Consider the following 14,359-nt stretch of genomic DNA (forward strand, 5'->3'; position numbering starts at 1 on the left):
AAAGTTTTAAATCTGTGATCCCTGCTCCTGAAACTGTTTGGTCGGAGCATTTAACCTTTCCCTGCACTGTCTAAACCAGTCATGGTTTACCTCCATTAAATCTTCTCTCAGCCTTCATTGGTCTAACCCTGTAGCCGAAAGCTCTTATTTCATTACCATACGTAAATCTCTCTCACATCTTCTCTTTTTCTCCAATCTCTGACTGGGAGCACAAACATCTTTTCAAGATTCCCGTCATATCATTCGAATGATAAATTGCTCAATGTGCAGCATATCACTAGTGACTAGATCTCGGAAGATTCAATCACCCTCCCTACCCAACCTGTGACATATGGAAAACCAAATGGGTGCCTGAATGTTGCAAACAGAAAGTACAGTGCAAACATTTTCTTTAAGCTTGTATTTTAATTTTCTACATTATAAAAACTTTCTGCAGCTTCTATTGACATAGGTTTATATAAATTAAAGATAATTTAAGATATCATTGAATCCATAGCTTTGAAACCCCAGTTGGACTGAAGGCAAATACAGGAATAAGACAGCTACATGTAGGACACTTTGTACTGCACCGACTGACGTTCCTAACTTTAATTTAAAAATAGTCTTTGTTCTAACAATTGTTTTCATTTAAAGGCGAATTGGTTCATTTCAAACAGATGCAATAACAAAAAGGCATTTTTAGCAAGCGGCTGAACAAAATAATGTGATACTTGTCTGCCCGTCCTCTAGGGAAACCACAGGCTAGTTTACAGTTCAGCAGGAAACATTATGCTTAATTAAATTACCATCAATGGAGTTTTTGTATAAGCATTAATTTAAATTTGGGGAAACATTTCAGCAATTAAAAATCTCTTAAACTGGTTCTTTATTATAAGTAAGTTCAGGAAAGAAATAAGGTTAAAATTTAGGGCTTGCGGGCTAGCGAGTGGCTTTTAAGTTCTGCTGACATGGGTCCTTGTGGAGGAACAGTGCCCATTGTCTCCCTCTCTGATGGGAGGTTAGTGCAGGGAGATCACGTGGATATGCAGGCAACGGAGGCATATGGATCATGTGCAAGCAGATGAGGTTAGTTTATCTAGGCATCATGTACGACACGGAAGTTGCAGGCAGCAGGGCCTGTTTCTGTGCTATATCGTACTATGTTCTGTGTCACCATCTCCACTGATGTTCCTGAGGCTGGATGACCTGACTGCTAGATTGTGAGGTCAACTGTTAGCACGAAAACCGACTGGGAATATTTTAATACTTGTAATAATGGATATATGTTGAGCAGGCAACAAAATAGCTTTGAGTAGTGACAGGTCACCCTTTATAGTAAAGATGTTGTTAAGCTGGAAAGGGTGCAGAGAAGATTTACGAGGATGTTGCCAGGATTTGAGGGCCTGAGTTATAGGGAGAGGTTGAGTAGACTAGGACTTTATTGCACGGAGCACAGGAGAATGAGGTGTGCTCTTATAGAGGAGGTGCTTAAGATCATGAGAGGAATAGACAGGGTAAACGCACAGAATCTTTAATTCAGAGTAGGGGAATCAAGAACTGGGCACTGTGGTTTAACGTCAGGGGAAAAGATTTAATAGAAACCAGAGGGAAATATTTTTTACACAAAGAGTGATAGGTATACGGAACGAGATGTCATAGGAGGTAGGTGAGGCAGGTACTATCATAATGTTTAAAACACATTTAGACAGGTGCATGGATAGGATAGGTTTAGAGGGATATGGGCCAAAAGCAGGTAGGTGGGACTAATGTAGATAGGACATGTTGGTCAACATGGGCAAGTTAGGCTAAAGGGCCCGTTTCCACGTTGTATGACTCTAATTTTAGGTACCATATGTGTGGATACCGCTGTACATTATCAATGTGAATGTGTGGGCATCCCTCTGGTGCTCTGGTATCCTTCCACATCCTAAAGATGTGCTGGTCGGCACGGTAACTGGCCTCTGTAAACTACCCTTGGTGTAGTGGGTGATAGGTTGATGAGCATGTGAGATAAGTGGGACAATGGGAATTATGGAATTGCTTTGAGAGCCAGCATGGAATCAATGGGCCGAATGCACTCATTCTACAGAAATATTAATATGAAATTTGCTGCCTTTGTTGCAGAATCAAAGGCCCTTGTGATTATTTTTCCCATGCACTCCCAGAACAGACACGCTACAGTATGTATCAACACATCACCCTTCTAGTGCACAGTTATAATAATCCTTCCAAATATTGGATCTCCACTTATAAAACAACATGGATCACATAGAATATTGCATTCTGAATATTAACATTTAAAAATCAATCAAAATGAACAGAATTATATACAGATTACTTTTTCTTTCTTGCATCAGATACATTTTTGTAATAGGTAATATAAAATACATAAGCCCACCAGTTTGAAAAATATATATAAGAAATATTTATTTGAAATATATGTATATACAATAATCTCTAATACATTTAAATTATAATAATATCCAAAGGGAATACCAGGCAATAAATTATACACACATGGAATCCACGGCCTGGTATTATTTTAGTGCATATTTAGCAGTGCTGCAAATGAGGTTCATTACATCCTGGTGACAGTTTCTCTGCATTCTTTAGTGTCTTCCAAAGAGGAAGTCTATGGGATTAATAAAGAGAAATAACATTAATGATTTGAAATAAAATTCTAAATCGATTTTAAATTATCCCATAATTGGTAATTTCCTGCTGCTTCGTTTTGAAGTGGAGATTTCTAGTAAAGCCCCATTCGCATCTCCCTCCGATGTCAGGTTGCCACCTTCTAGGTTTGCAACACCTCTGGGTCAAGTCCAGTCAGGTTTATTGTTATAGGCAAGTACAGTCAATTTGTTCGCATCTGCCACTCTAGCAACATTTAACCCACCTTAATCAACAATGTGTGGCCTGATGCCATACGATGGTTGCAACATTTATAGACTTTTTGTTTGAGGTGGAATTGATATTATAGATTAGGCTCCAAAATATAAACTGCAATGGAACCATTTTAGTGAAGTTCCTTCTTATAGAGAAAATAAATGCAAAGGAATTATTTGATTGAAATGAATTTATGATTTTCATTGAGCTCCTTGAGGTAGCGTTGACATATAATTATTGTTGTAATGTAAAAATCATGTGGCCCATTTATCTACAGTAATAAAGTCAATAGAATATTAATGTTGGTGCTGGTTGAAGGATCATCATTTCTTCTTTTTACTCGTAATCACCAAGTAAAAATATTTTCTATGCTCCACAGGTTTGTTCAGCCCTTTGCAGATATGCAATTGGTTGTAATCTAAAGTTTCAAGTATTTTCTGGACGAATACCGTATCAAGGCTGTATCAGATTCAAAGTTTGCAATCCTTCATTTGGAAAATAATTTTCTAATCTATTGCTGCAATAAGTCTTTTGACCGTTCAAATTATGAAAGATATTGTCGATGAACAAAGATAAATACAAACATATGAAGTAGGTGGAGGAGCAGGTCATTTCGACCCTCAAGACTATTCTGCCATTTAATAAAGCGATGGCTGATGGTATTCCAATCATAACTGGACATTTCCATCTACATAATAAAATATTTCGCTGCCAGCTAATCAAATATTCATCTATCTCTGCCAAAAATATTCAGCTTCCATTACTCTTTGAGGAAGAGAGTTTCAAAAGCACCCAATCTTCTTTACCATCTGTAAATAGCCAAAGAATACAATCTAAAGTTCAAGATCACCCAATCTACAACATCTTTAATACATTTTCCCTACTCAGCCTGTAGTTTCCTGCTCTCTGTCTTCCTCCCTTTTTGAAGAAATGAGGAACATGTGTTATATTCCAATCCAACTGAACCTTTTCCAAAATCTACGGAGTTTTGGAAAATTAAAATGAAGGCATCCATTATCTCACTTGCCTTTTCTTTTAAGACCTTTGAATAAAGTCCATTAGGACGTGGAGATTAGAGAGCCCCATTTCCAACAATTTCCTCAGTACCGTTTCTCTGGCGATTCATAATTTTCCTGAGTTCCTCCCACTCTTCCAATTCCTGGCCTTCAGCTATTTCTGATATTATTTGTTTCCATAAAATGAAGAATGACAATTTAGCTGTTTAATGTTTTCCATTATTAATTCAATTTTGAAAAATAACTATAGCAACGCTCACCATCTGTTTTATTTATTTAGTGCTAGCTCTATCTCAATACTCGAGCATTTGATTCCTTATTAATCTTTACATCATTTGTGGTTTATTTGATATTCTGTCCAGTGAGCCTCAATGGTCATCTTGTTACATTCCCTGCTTCCCACCACAATTTGGAGCTCATTCTGAATGTTGCCAACTTTGTCTTCACTCTCTCACAGCCCTGGACTCAGTGAGCACCAACAATTCCTGGCTATCAACAAATCAGCCTCCTTATCCTTACATTGATATCCGAGTCTGAAGAACGGTCTCGACCCGAAACGTCGCCCATTTCCTTCGCTCCATAGATGCTGCCTCACCCGCTGAGTTTCTCCAGCATTTTTGTCTACCTTGATATCCCTCCTGAAGTTTTGCCTTTGCTCCAGTCCAGCATCATGGGTTTGATCAGTTTTTCCCACGATCTTTATTCCAATATTTGAGACTGTGCCAATGCCTTTCTACTTTCTGAAGATCCCTTTCATAATTCCTGCCTTTTCCATGTTCCTACTTTTTGAAGTTTGGTAAGAGTTTTTGGCTTACTCTAGTAACAAGGAACTGCAGATGCTGATTTATACCAAAGAAAGACACAAAATGCTGGAGTAACTCAGCCGGTCAGGTAGTATCCCTGGAGGACGTGGATAAAACGTTATCCAGGTTCTCCATTTTCTATTTTTGATCAGGAAGTTAAAAAAAATAAATTTGATTCAGAAGAAGGGTCCCAACCTGAAACATCACCAATCTTTGTTCTCAGCCTGACCTACTGAGTTACTCCAGCATTTTGTGTCTTTCTTTGTTTAATCTGCTGGCTTGGAGCTGTGTGCATGTTAGCCTGCATTGTTTTATTATTTGTTTCTTGATTCAAAGTATTCTGGTGTATTCGCTAATGTAAGGTGTGGCATGCACCCAAACCAAAGTTGATGGACCTTGGTTGACAAGAAAACATTCATCAGCAAGCAACAGCAAAATCTAACCCCTGGCCATCGAACTGCTAATGGTTTCAAAGTTTCACTGAAGCAAGTACTGAATGTCAACAGGAATCTTGTGAATAAAATTGTGGATGAAAATTAGCAGGCGGTAACTACTTTATTGGATGTCAGTATTTATATTTTGACCTCACTTGACCAAATCAGAAAATAGACAGGACACCAGGCCTTTATGGCCAAACTAAGACATTAACCCTTTTTAAATAATTGGACTTGTAGGGTACAAGATGGCACCTGAAGCATGGCGACTCTTGTGTACTGACTTGGTGTAGTCTACTATCTTACACTCTTGAACTTGGTATGATTGTGTCTAATGTATATTAGGATTGTGACTGAACTATGTGCAAAAACCCCCCACTGTACTGAGGAACACATGACAATAAAGTATCATTGGGACCAAATGGCCTTTGCTGTAATATTAAGGACATTTTCACAATGCCAGCTCTCTAACCTGGATCCGTGGAAGATATTTTTTCTCAGAAGTCAATGAATTTGCCTGCCTGCCACCTTTCTCCATATTAGTATGTACCATTATATACTCAGTAAGATGCTGTTATAGTACCTTCCTCAACTACCTCTTCTGGCAGCTCATTCCATATACCCACCGAAAAATAGCCCCACAGTTTCTTATTAAATGTATCACATCTTACCTTAAACCTATGTCCTCTGGTTCTTGATTTCCCTACACTGGGTAAAAAAACACATTCACCCTATTACCATCATGATCTTGTACTTCTCTATAAGATGACCCTTCAGCCTCCTGCGCTCCAAGGAATAAAGTCTGAGGCTGTCCAACATCTCCCTATAGCTCAGGCCCTCAAGTCCTGGCAACATCCTCATAAATCTTCTCTGCACTCTTGCCAGCTTATATGGATTTTTTAAAGTTAGAAATTGCAATAAATTAACAGTTCACCTTCTCCCCCCAATTGTGATAAAATGAAAGGCAGTAAATGGTTCATGAATCAGACAGCCTGCTTTTGAATTGAAGTGTTTTATGAATATTCCATGGAAATTCACCAAATTAATTTGCATACCTCTGTGATACTCTGGATTTACATTTTCGTATATGGGAAACAATGGATTTTCTTGTTCACCTCGTAGCTTTCTGCTCCTTAAAACATCCCTGGTGCACAAGTGTAAATATGCATATTGACACTGAAAGAAAAACATAGGAAGCAATGAGTTATGTTTACAGGCAGGCAACGAGAGACATTATTATCAATAAATGTTGCAAATTCATTCACAGATTTTGTTACTTAAATACCTCTCCAACTAAACCTTACATTTTATAAAATTCGCTCATTTTCCGTCTGAAGAAGGGTCCCATCACAAAACGTCACATCCTTTTTCTCCAGAGATGCTGCCTGACCAGCTGAGTTACTCCAATGCTTTGTGTCTATCTTCAGTGTAAACCAGCACCTGCAGTTCCTTTGGGGAGAAGGAATAGGTGACGTTTCGGGTGGAGACCCTACTTCAGTCTGAAGAAGGGTCTCGACCCGAAACGTCACCCATTCCTTCTCTCCGGAGATGCTGCCTGTCCTGCTGAGTTACTCCAGCATTTTGTGCCTATCTTCGGTGTAAACCAGAATCTGCAGTTCTTTCCTACACATCTGCAATTCCTTTCTGTACACTTACATTTTCTGTCCTTGTTTCTTAAATATTCCATGGTTTCAGTGACAATGGAGGATTATATTTGAGTTACCGGTTGCCGTGTATAATTCCATTATTTTGTTATTGCAATATCTCCCTCTATTTGCATTTCCTTGGACGAAGTACTACATTCTGATGGAGGATTTTCTGCTGTGTCTCTGACAACTTGAATTGTAACCTCAAATGGGGAATGAGCAGCTCTGAGCTGATTCATGCACAATGCCATTATATGGGCTATAATCTGTGGAGATTTGTTGCTGCTTCTATCATCTTCCCATAACCATATGAATAACATTAATTCTCTTTTTCTGCATGTTATTAGGTTCTGCGGTTATTTATATGGTGATGCATGAGATGTCCGAAAGGTATTATTAGTTTGATGAGTAATAGATAAATATAACAGCCATCACTCCTGATTAGAAGGGCACATAAGTATCAGAATGATGAGCAACATGACACTTTGTTCTGCAACACTGTGGAGTTGATGAATAGGAAGCTTTGCCTGATACTTGAATTATATGAGAGTGAAGGGAATAAGCAAGAGGCGTTTGTATTTGGTCCTCTTTCATCGAGTGACAGGTGTGTAGTGGCCGTTATTCATGATCACAGTAACCCACTGATGATGAAGATTGATCCACTGAGACGCCAGCACAAAGTGGCCGTGAGTGCAAGAAGAGTGGGAAACATAGAAACATAGAAAGGTCGGGATGAAAGAATAGCTGGTAATGGTCTGCAGTTTTAATGTGAAGACAGTTGTAATTCTGCTGCACACACACACACACACACACACACACGGAAGTGAGCCGGCAATCGGTCAGAGGACCCGGTGGACCGTGGCCTGCAGGGAGAGAACTGCCGGGTCGGCCCGTGCTCATCCCCCGAAGACTGGAAGATGGAGTCAGTGATGACGATGGACGTGTCTTGTGAAGCACAAGGCTGGTAGGGGAGGCTGCAGCAGGGACAAAGGTGGAAGGGCGAAGAGCGCGACATTGCATTCAAGGAAGCCGATAGCTGGAGGCCCACAGCAGCCAGGGGCTTGCCTGGATCAGAAGATCTAGAGCATGGACTGGACTTTGAAAATACGGTAATGGCCTGCATGTAAGAAAATTATTTCACTGTGCATTTGCACATGACAATAATAGCAGCATTGAACCACTGGAAGTACAAAACTGCTGTCTATTCAGATATTACAAAGCTAAATTGTACTTATAAATATGACATCTACACAACACGTGCATGCATAAACCAATCTACAGTACTGCATCATGTTTGGTTCTGTAATTAAATCATATTACCTCAGTTTGCACCATATGTACCCTGTGGAGCCTCAGGTCATAAACTGTTCCATAAATGTCCACTGAGTCCTTGATCTCCAGCTGCTGAAGGATTCTGTCTAAAGCAATAAATGTCCCTGTCCGACCAACACCAGCACTGTAAAAATAAGGACGTTTTCATAAAATAAGACGCAACTACCAAGGTGAACTGAATATCCTCAATTAGCAAATATCATATCAGCGACAAGACAGGTTGTAGATATTATTAACCTCATTGAACTTTCAAATTAAACATCCCAATTCAAATCCAGGTTGAATTGACAGGGTCAAAATTCGGTACTGTCCTGATAACTTGAAATGAGTTTGGATGAAGCCCTTTTGGTGCTAATCCAGCTGCATAAAACTGTTCATGGAATGTCACCAGTGCTGCTTGCTAATTGTTCCTGATGAAATTGTTAGCAGTCCTTCACATTGTAGGATCTAGAGTTACACATGGTCAGATAGAGTCATAGAGTGATACAATGTTGAAACCGGCCCCCTCGGCTCAACTTGTCCACACCGGCCAACATGTCCCAGCTACATTAGTCCCACCTGCCTGCGTTTGGTCCATATCCCTCCAATCTTTTCCTATCAATGTACCTGTCAAACCTTGGGATAGTCCCAGACTCAACTACCTCCTCCGGCAGCTTGTTCCATACGCCCACCACCCTTTGTGCGAAAAAGTGACTCCTCAGATTCCTATAAAATATTTTCCCCTTCACCTTGTACCTATGTTCTCTGGTCCTCGATTCCCCTACTCTGGGCAAGAAATACTGTGCATTTACCCGATCTATTCCTATCATGATTTTGTACACCTCTATAAGATCATCCGTCATCCTCCTGCGCTCCATGGAATAGAGACCCAGCATACTCAACCTCTCCCTATAGCTCACACCCTCTGGTCCTGGCAACATCCTCGTAAATCTTCTCTGAACCCTTTCAAGCTTGACAATGTCTTTCCTATAACATGGTTCCCAGAACTGAACACAATACTCTAAATGCGGTCTCACCAACGTCTTATAAAACTGCAACATGATCTCCATATTGACTGGAAGATGAGAGATCTCCCTGCAGAGATGGGAGATTTCCTTCCCTGGGGCAAGTTAGAATGACATGGGCCAACAGTGGGTAAATAAGACTGGCTTAGAAGGACGAGTTGGGTCGAAGGGTCTGTTTCCGTTCTGTAGGATTCTATGATTAGTGAAGCAAATGGGTTTTAAAGACAATCCAGTCATTTCAAACTCACAGTCACTGAGATTGGCTTTCTGTTCTATCTCCAGATTGATTTAAATTGTTGAATTAAACTCCCAAGCTGCCATGTAAGATTCAAACATGTACCATGGAATCAATGCTCTAGAATTCTGGCTGCCAGTCCAATAAATGAGCCACGACTATTCTATATCGGTCTTTAGTCATTTACTCTGAGACAACACAAGAAATGGCAAAACTAATCCTAATATGGGAGACTTATATATACTGTACTGTAGATTATATCCTTCCCTCTATTCTAGAATATCTGAAGCTAAGATTAAGATTCATTGTGAGAGTAGATGATTTAGTTTTAATCTGGAGCTGAGTATGATTTGTTTGATTTGGTTGGCTTCTTGCTGATACTGCTTGACTGATCTGCAAAAATGTTCCACCCTTAGTAAAAACGCTCCACCCTGCCACCTTGATCAGTGTCGTCAATTAATTCTAATGATTCCATCATTAAGGCACCCTCTGGGTTGCAATGATAATAGGGGCTTGGAAGAGAGTAATCATCTCTGCTATGCTTTCTAGTAAGACCATATAGGAGCAGGATTAGGCCATTCGGCCCATCAAGTCTGCTCCGCCATTCGATCATTGCTGATATATTTTTCCTTCTCAACCCCATTCTCCTGCTTTCTCCCTGTAACCTGCGATGCTCTTACAAATCAAGAACCTATCAATCACTGCTTTAAAAATACCCAAATGACTTGGCCACTGCCTTCTGTGGCAATGAAGTCCACAGATTCATCACCCTCTGGCTCAGGAAATTCCCCCTCATCTCCATTCTAAAGATACTGCCCTATTATTCTGAGGCTGCTCCTTCTGATTCTGGACTCTCTTTCTCTCTCTACTGGAAACATCCTCCCCACATCCATGCTATCTAGTCCTTTCTTTATTCAATAGGTTTGAATGAGATCTCCTCCCCCGCTCATCCTTCTAAACCCCAGCGACTACAAGCTCAGAGCCGCAAAATGCTCCTCATACGTTAGCCCAATCACACTGCGAAGAATTTATCTGAACCACCAGTATTTGAATAACGACATGGTTGTAGATGATATTGTTATATTTCCACAGTATCTTCACTGCAGTTAGTCAACATCTATAATTTTCTTGCTACAAAGTACATCACTAACCTGCAATGTATAACAGTAGATCCCGAGTTTGGTGATCTGTTAATATAATCTCTCACGGTTCGCACAAACTGGATTAAAGATTGTGCTGTTTCCGGCACCCCATGATCTGGCCAAACAGTGTAGTGAAAGTGACGAATGATTCGAGCACAGTCGAGTTGCTCCTCCTACACACCAATGAAAGGAATTGAACAAATCAGGTCCTCGTAAGTCATCTGCAGGTCAATTGATGACACAGTCACTTCTGAGTTTGAGACTTGAGACAAGAACACAGGTTCTGGCTTCTGAGCAGTTTCACACTCCAGACAAAATGGTGAAAAAGCATCGCTGTCCCATAGTTGGCATGTTATGCTACAGTTGGACAAGACACTGGTGGATTATTGCGTCCAGCTTTGGTCATCCTGATTTTGAAAAGATGTTGCTATGCTGGAAAGGAGGCAGAAATGATTTACGAGGATGTTGCCGGGACTCGAGGAGCTGAGCTATACAGGGCAGGCTAGGACTTTATTCCTTGTAGCGATGGCGGATGAGGGGCAATCTTATAGATGTGTATACGATCATGAAGTGAATAGATAGAGTAAATTCACAGAGCCTTTTACCCTGAGTGGAGGAATCAGGAAGCAGACGATATAGGGTTAAGGTGAGAGAGGAAAGATTGAATAGGAGCCTGACGGGTAACCTTCTCACACAAAGTGGGGCGGGTATATTGAACAAACTGCCAGAGGAGGTAGCTGAGGCGGGTACCATAACAACATTTAAAAGACGAGTTGAAAGGACAGGGTACATGGATAGGAAAGGTTTAAAAAGATATGGGTTAATTGCAGGTACATGGGGCATCTTGGTTGGTATGGCAAGTTGGATCGAAGGGCCTGTTTCCATGCTGCGTGACTGAATCAAAGTGACCAAAAAAGCTTCTGCATCACCATTTTATAGAAGTTATTCTTGCTTATCTGATCATTATGTTTCTCAATCAACATTACTAAAACATGTACATAAAGTGGCATACAGGCATATCACTGAACAGTCCACAGATTTGTACAACACCTGACTAGTAACTATTCTTCCGTATGCGGACGTGGCATCGAAGGACAAGATGCCGAAGTGCAGAAGTGGAAGCCAAATAACCGAAAGCGTACGATGCCAAAAGCCAAATAACCAAAACGGCGCAACGCCGAAAAGCCAACTCACCGAACGGACAAGACGCCGAAAAGCCAAATAACCGAAAGGATGCAACGCTGAAAAGCCAAATAACGGACATGACGTCCCCGGGCAGCGGGACTTGGGCAGTCTGAACCCGAGCACCAAGGTAATGGATTAGGAGTTGTTAGGGGGGTGAATCTCCCCGTGTGTGGGCCGGGGTGGGGGGGTGAATCTCCCCGTATGTGGGTCGTGGTCCGGGGGGGGGGGGGGGGGGGGGGGGGGGAGGTGAATGGCCCTGGTGTGGTAGAGTTGCTGCCTTATAGCACCAGAGACGTACAGGTTTGTAGGTTAATTGGCTAAATTATAAAATTGTTCCTAGTGTGTAAGATGGCGTTAGTGTACGGGGCAAAGGCGGGACAGTGTGGACTCAGTGGGCGGAAGAACCTGTTTCCATGCTGTATCTCTAAAGTCTGAAGCTCTAGGGACCCTGGTTCATTCCTTGCCTCTGGTCCCGTCAGCAGAGAGTTTACGCATTCTCTCCGTGACTGTGGGATTTCTGTCACATATTCCAAATTCCTCCCACCCAAAGGCTAATGTCAATTGCCCCTTAATGCAGATTAGTGGTAAAAGTATTCAAAGCGGAGTTGAAGGGATGTGGGAGAGGAAAGGCTGCGGGGAAATGAAGAAGTGGGGGGAAGTAATGGGTCTACTGTAGTTAGTTGCTGATAGGGTCTGATGGGCCAAATGACCGCCTCCTATGTCACGAAAAGTATGTCGCATTTCTTTGGGATGTTGCCAGTTTATATCACAATGTGTTGTAAATGAACTGGTAGAGTAAAGCACACATAAACATAGGAAGAATCCCGTTCCCATCGTGGAAACAAATTCATTTACAGTTCTTTATAGAAAAAGCAGAGATGTACAATTCATGAAAATACAATTAAAAGATCCTTACATTGCAAATTTTGAACTCTCTGATTGTCCATTCGGGCAAGACGGATTCGGACAGCATTTGGACAATGAGATCTCCGTAATACAAGGCATCATGATCAAAGGGCCAGTAATGATCACATTTTACCTGTTGATTGTGATACATAAAGTAAACTCTCACTGGGTTTTCCATGCACAACAAAACTTACAGTAGCAGTTACAATTTGGGCGTAAGAATAAGTCTTCAAAATCTCTCTTTGATTACTTTTGATAACATTTTGACAGAACCCTTGGGGGAATAACACAAGTAAAACATTTATATAATTTCTTAGCAGTTTGTTTGCTGTCATTAGGAATTGTGGAATAATTATATTTTGGGATGTGGGCATCAATGGCAAGGCCAACATATATGGCTCATCGTCTGAAGAAGGGTACCGACCCGAAATGTCATTGGCCCATTCCTACTATAGATGCTTCCTGACCTGCTGAGTTCATCCAGCCTTTGTTTATTGCTCATTCCTAGTTACATTGAGCAGTTGCATGCAGACTGCCTACTGTTTGATCCAAAGATAGACACAAAAAGTTGCAGTAACTCAGCGGGTCAGGCAGCATCTCTGGAGAGAAGGAATTGGTGACGTTTCGGGTTGAGACCGTTCTTCAGACTCACTGTTTAATCAAATCAGTGACATGCTACACTACTTCAGAGAGAGCAGTTTAAGATTATTCACATTGGTTTATGGCCTTCTAGGACAACTAGTGCCCTTCTCTAAAGACTAGGATGAACATTGAAAGATTCCAGCCAGTCACTTGCAAACACCTACTTTTAATTTCTAGATTTTCCTCCACCATAGGATCTGATCAAATGTCCTGGATTATTAGCTGAGTAACAACACCATTACACTCTACCATCTGATGTTTCAATGTGTATGCAAGATGAAACTAGACCTATAAAACTATTGGAAAATAATACGAATGATTCCCAAGGGAAAAGCAATTTCATCTACTTACCCTTCCCTTTTCCACGCACTGGGTGACCATCACGATATTATGAACATTTTGTTCCCAAACCATTTTCCAAAAGTCATCTTTAGTTCCAGGTAAGGGGCCCTGAGTCGCAATGTATTCCCTTCGAAAACTGCAACCCTAAAATTGTGAAAAGCATAGAGAAACATATCAGCAAAAACGTAAAAGGCATTCAAATGATGAAAGTGACAGGATGATATGAAATAGCTATATCAAAGTACAAAGCTAACTTACTGGGATATAGCTAGCGTTAATGTAGTCTGAACAAGGGTCGTCATCAATGTAGGTTAATTTCACCCTGGTCGAATCATCTAATAGATAACAACAACAGAATCATAAAAAGAACCAATCTATTGTTTTGTACCTACACCCTGATTATACTTTATACATTATAAAAATCCCCACTTTCTTCAACATATAATTCAAGTAACATGGCCTAAAATGCTTCATGATTGCATCTAATTGGGCAAATCAGAGGCATTTACTTAATCACTTGCGAGGTCAAACATCACACAAAAAAAATCACACGCTAATTATATTATTATACCAACACATTTTAAATAATTTTAATTGATCCTTACCTCACAAATGGGAATCAGTTGAATGGTGATTTTATCTCCATTAAATATTCACTGATCCACACTAGCAGAGGACTCAGTTTGTTATGTTCCTTAAATTGCAATACTTTTGTTTTTAGTTTTAGAGATACTTGGAGGAAACCCATGTGGTCACAGGGAAAACATGCAAACTCCACACAGATAGCACCCAAGGTCAGAATAGAAC

General features: G+C 40.6%; 1 protein-coding gene across 3 annotated transcripts in view; it reads right to left on the bottom strand.

Moving 5' to 3' along the window:
- Positions 1-385: 385 nt before the first annotated feature.
- The window catches only part of ptprb (protein tyrosine phosphatase receptor type B), an 88,374-nt gene continuing 74,400 nt past the window's right edge, over positions 386-14,359 (bottom strand). For 2 of the 3 annotated variants that reach the window (XM_033038168.1, XM_033038170.1), the window contains 7 exons: positions 13,811-13,887; positions 13,562-13,696; positions 12,579-12,701; positions 10,487-10,650; positions 8,085-8,220; positions 6,174-6,294; positions 386-2,611 (listed from right to left, as the gene is read on the bottom strand). In XM_033038168.1, coding sequence (XP_032894059.1) covers positions 2,589-2,611; positions 6,174-6,294; positions 8,085-8,220; positions 10,487-10,650; positions 12,579-12,701; positions 13,562-13,696; positions 13,811-13,887 — 779 coding nt within the window. In that variant the 3' untranslated portion in view covers positions 386-2,588. Of the gene's footprint in view, positions 2,612-5,789; positions 5,827-6,173; positions 6,295-8,084; positions 8,221-10,486; positions 10,651-12,578; positions 12,702-13,561; positions 13,697-13,810; positions 13,888-14,359 lie in introns of all 3 variants that reach the window. The other variant, XM_033038169.1, reaches the window with a different exon arrangement.

The sequence above is a fragment of the Amblyraja radiata genome, chromosome 19, assembly GCF_010909765.2.
Source record: "Amblyraja radiata isolate CabotCenter1 chromosome 19, sAmbRad1.1.pri, whole genome shotgun sequence".
Taxonomy (NCBI): Eukaryota; Metazoa; Chordata; class Chondrichthyes; order Rajiformes; family Rajidae; genus Amblyraja; species Amblyraja radiata.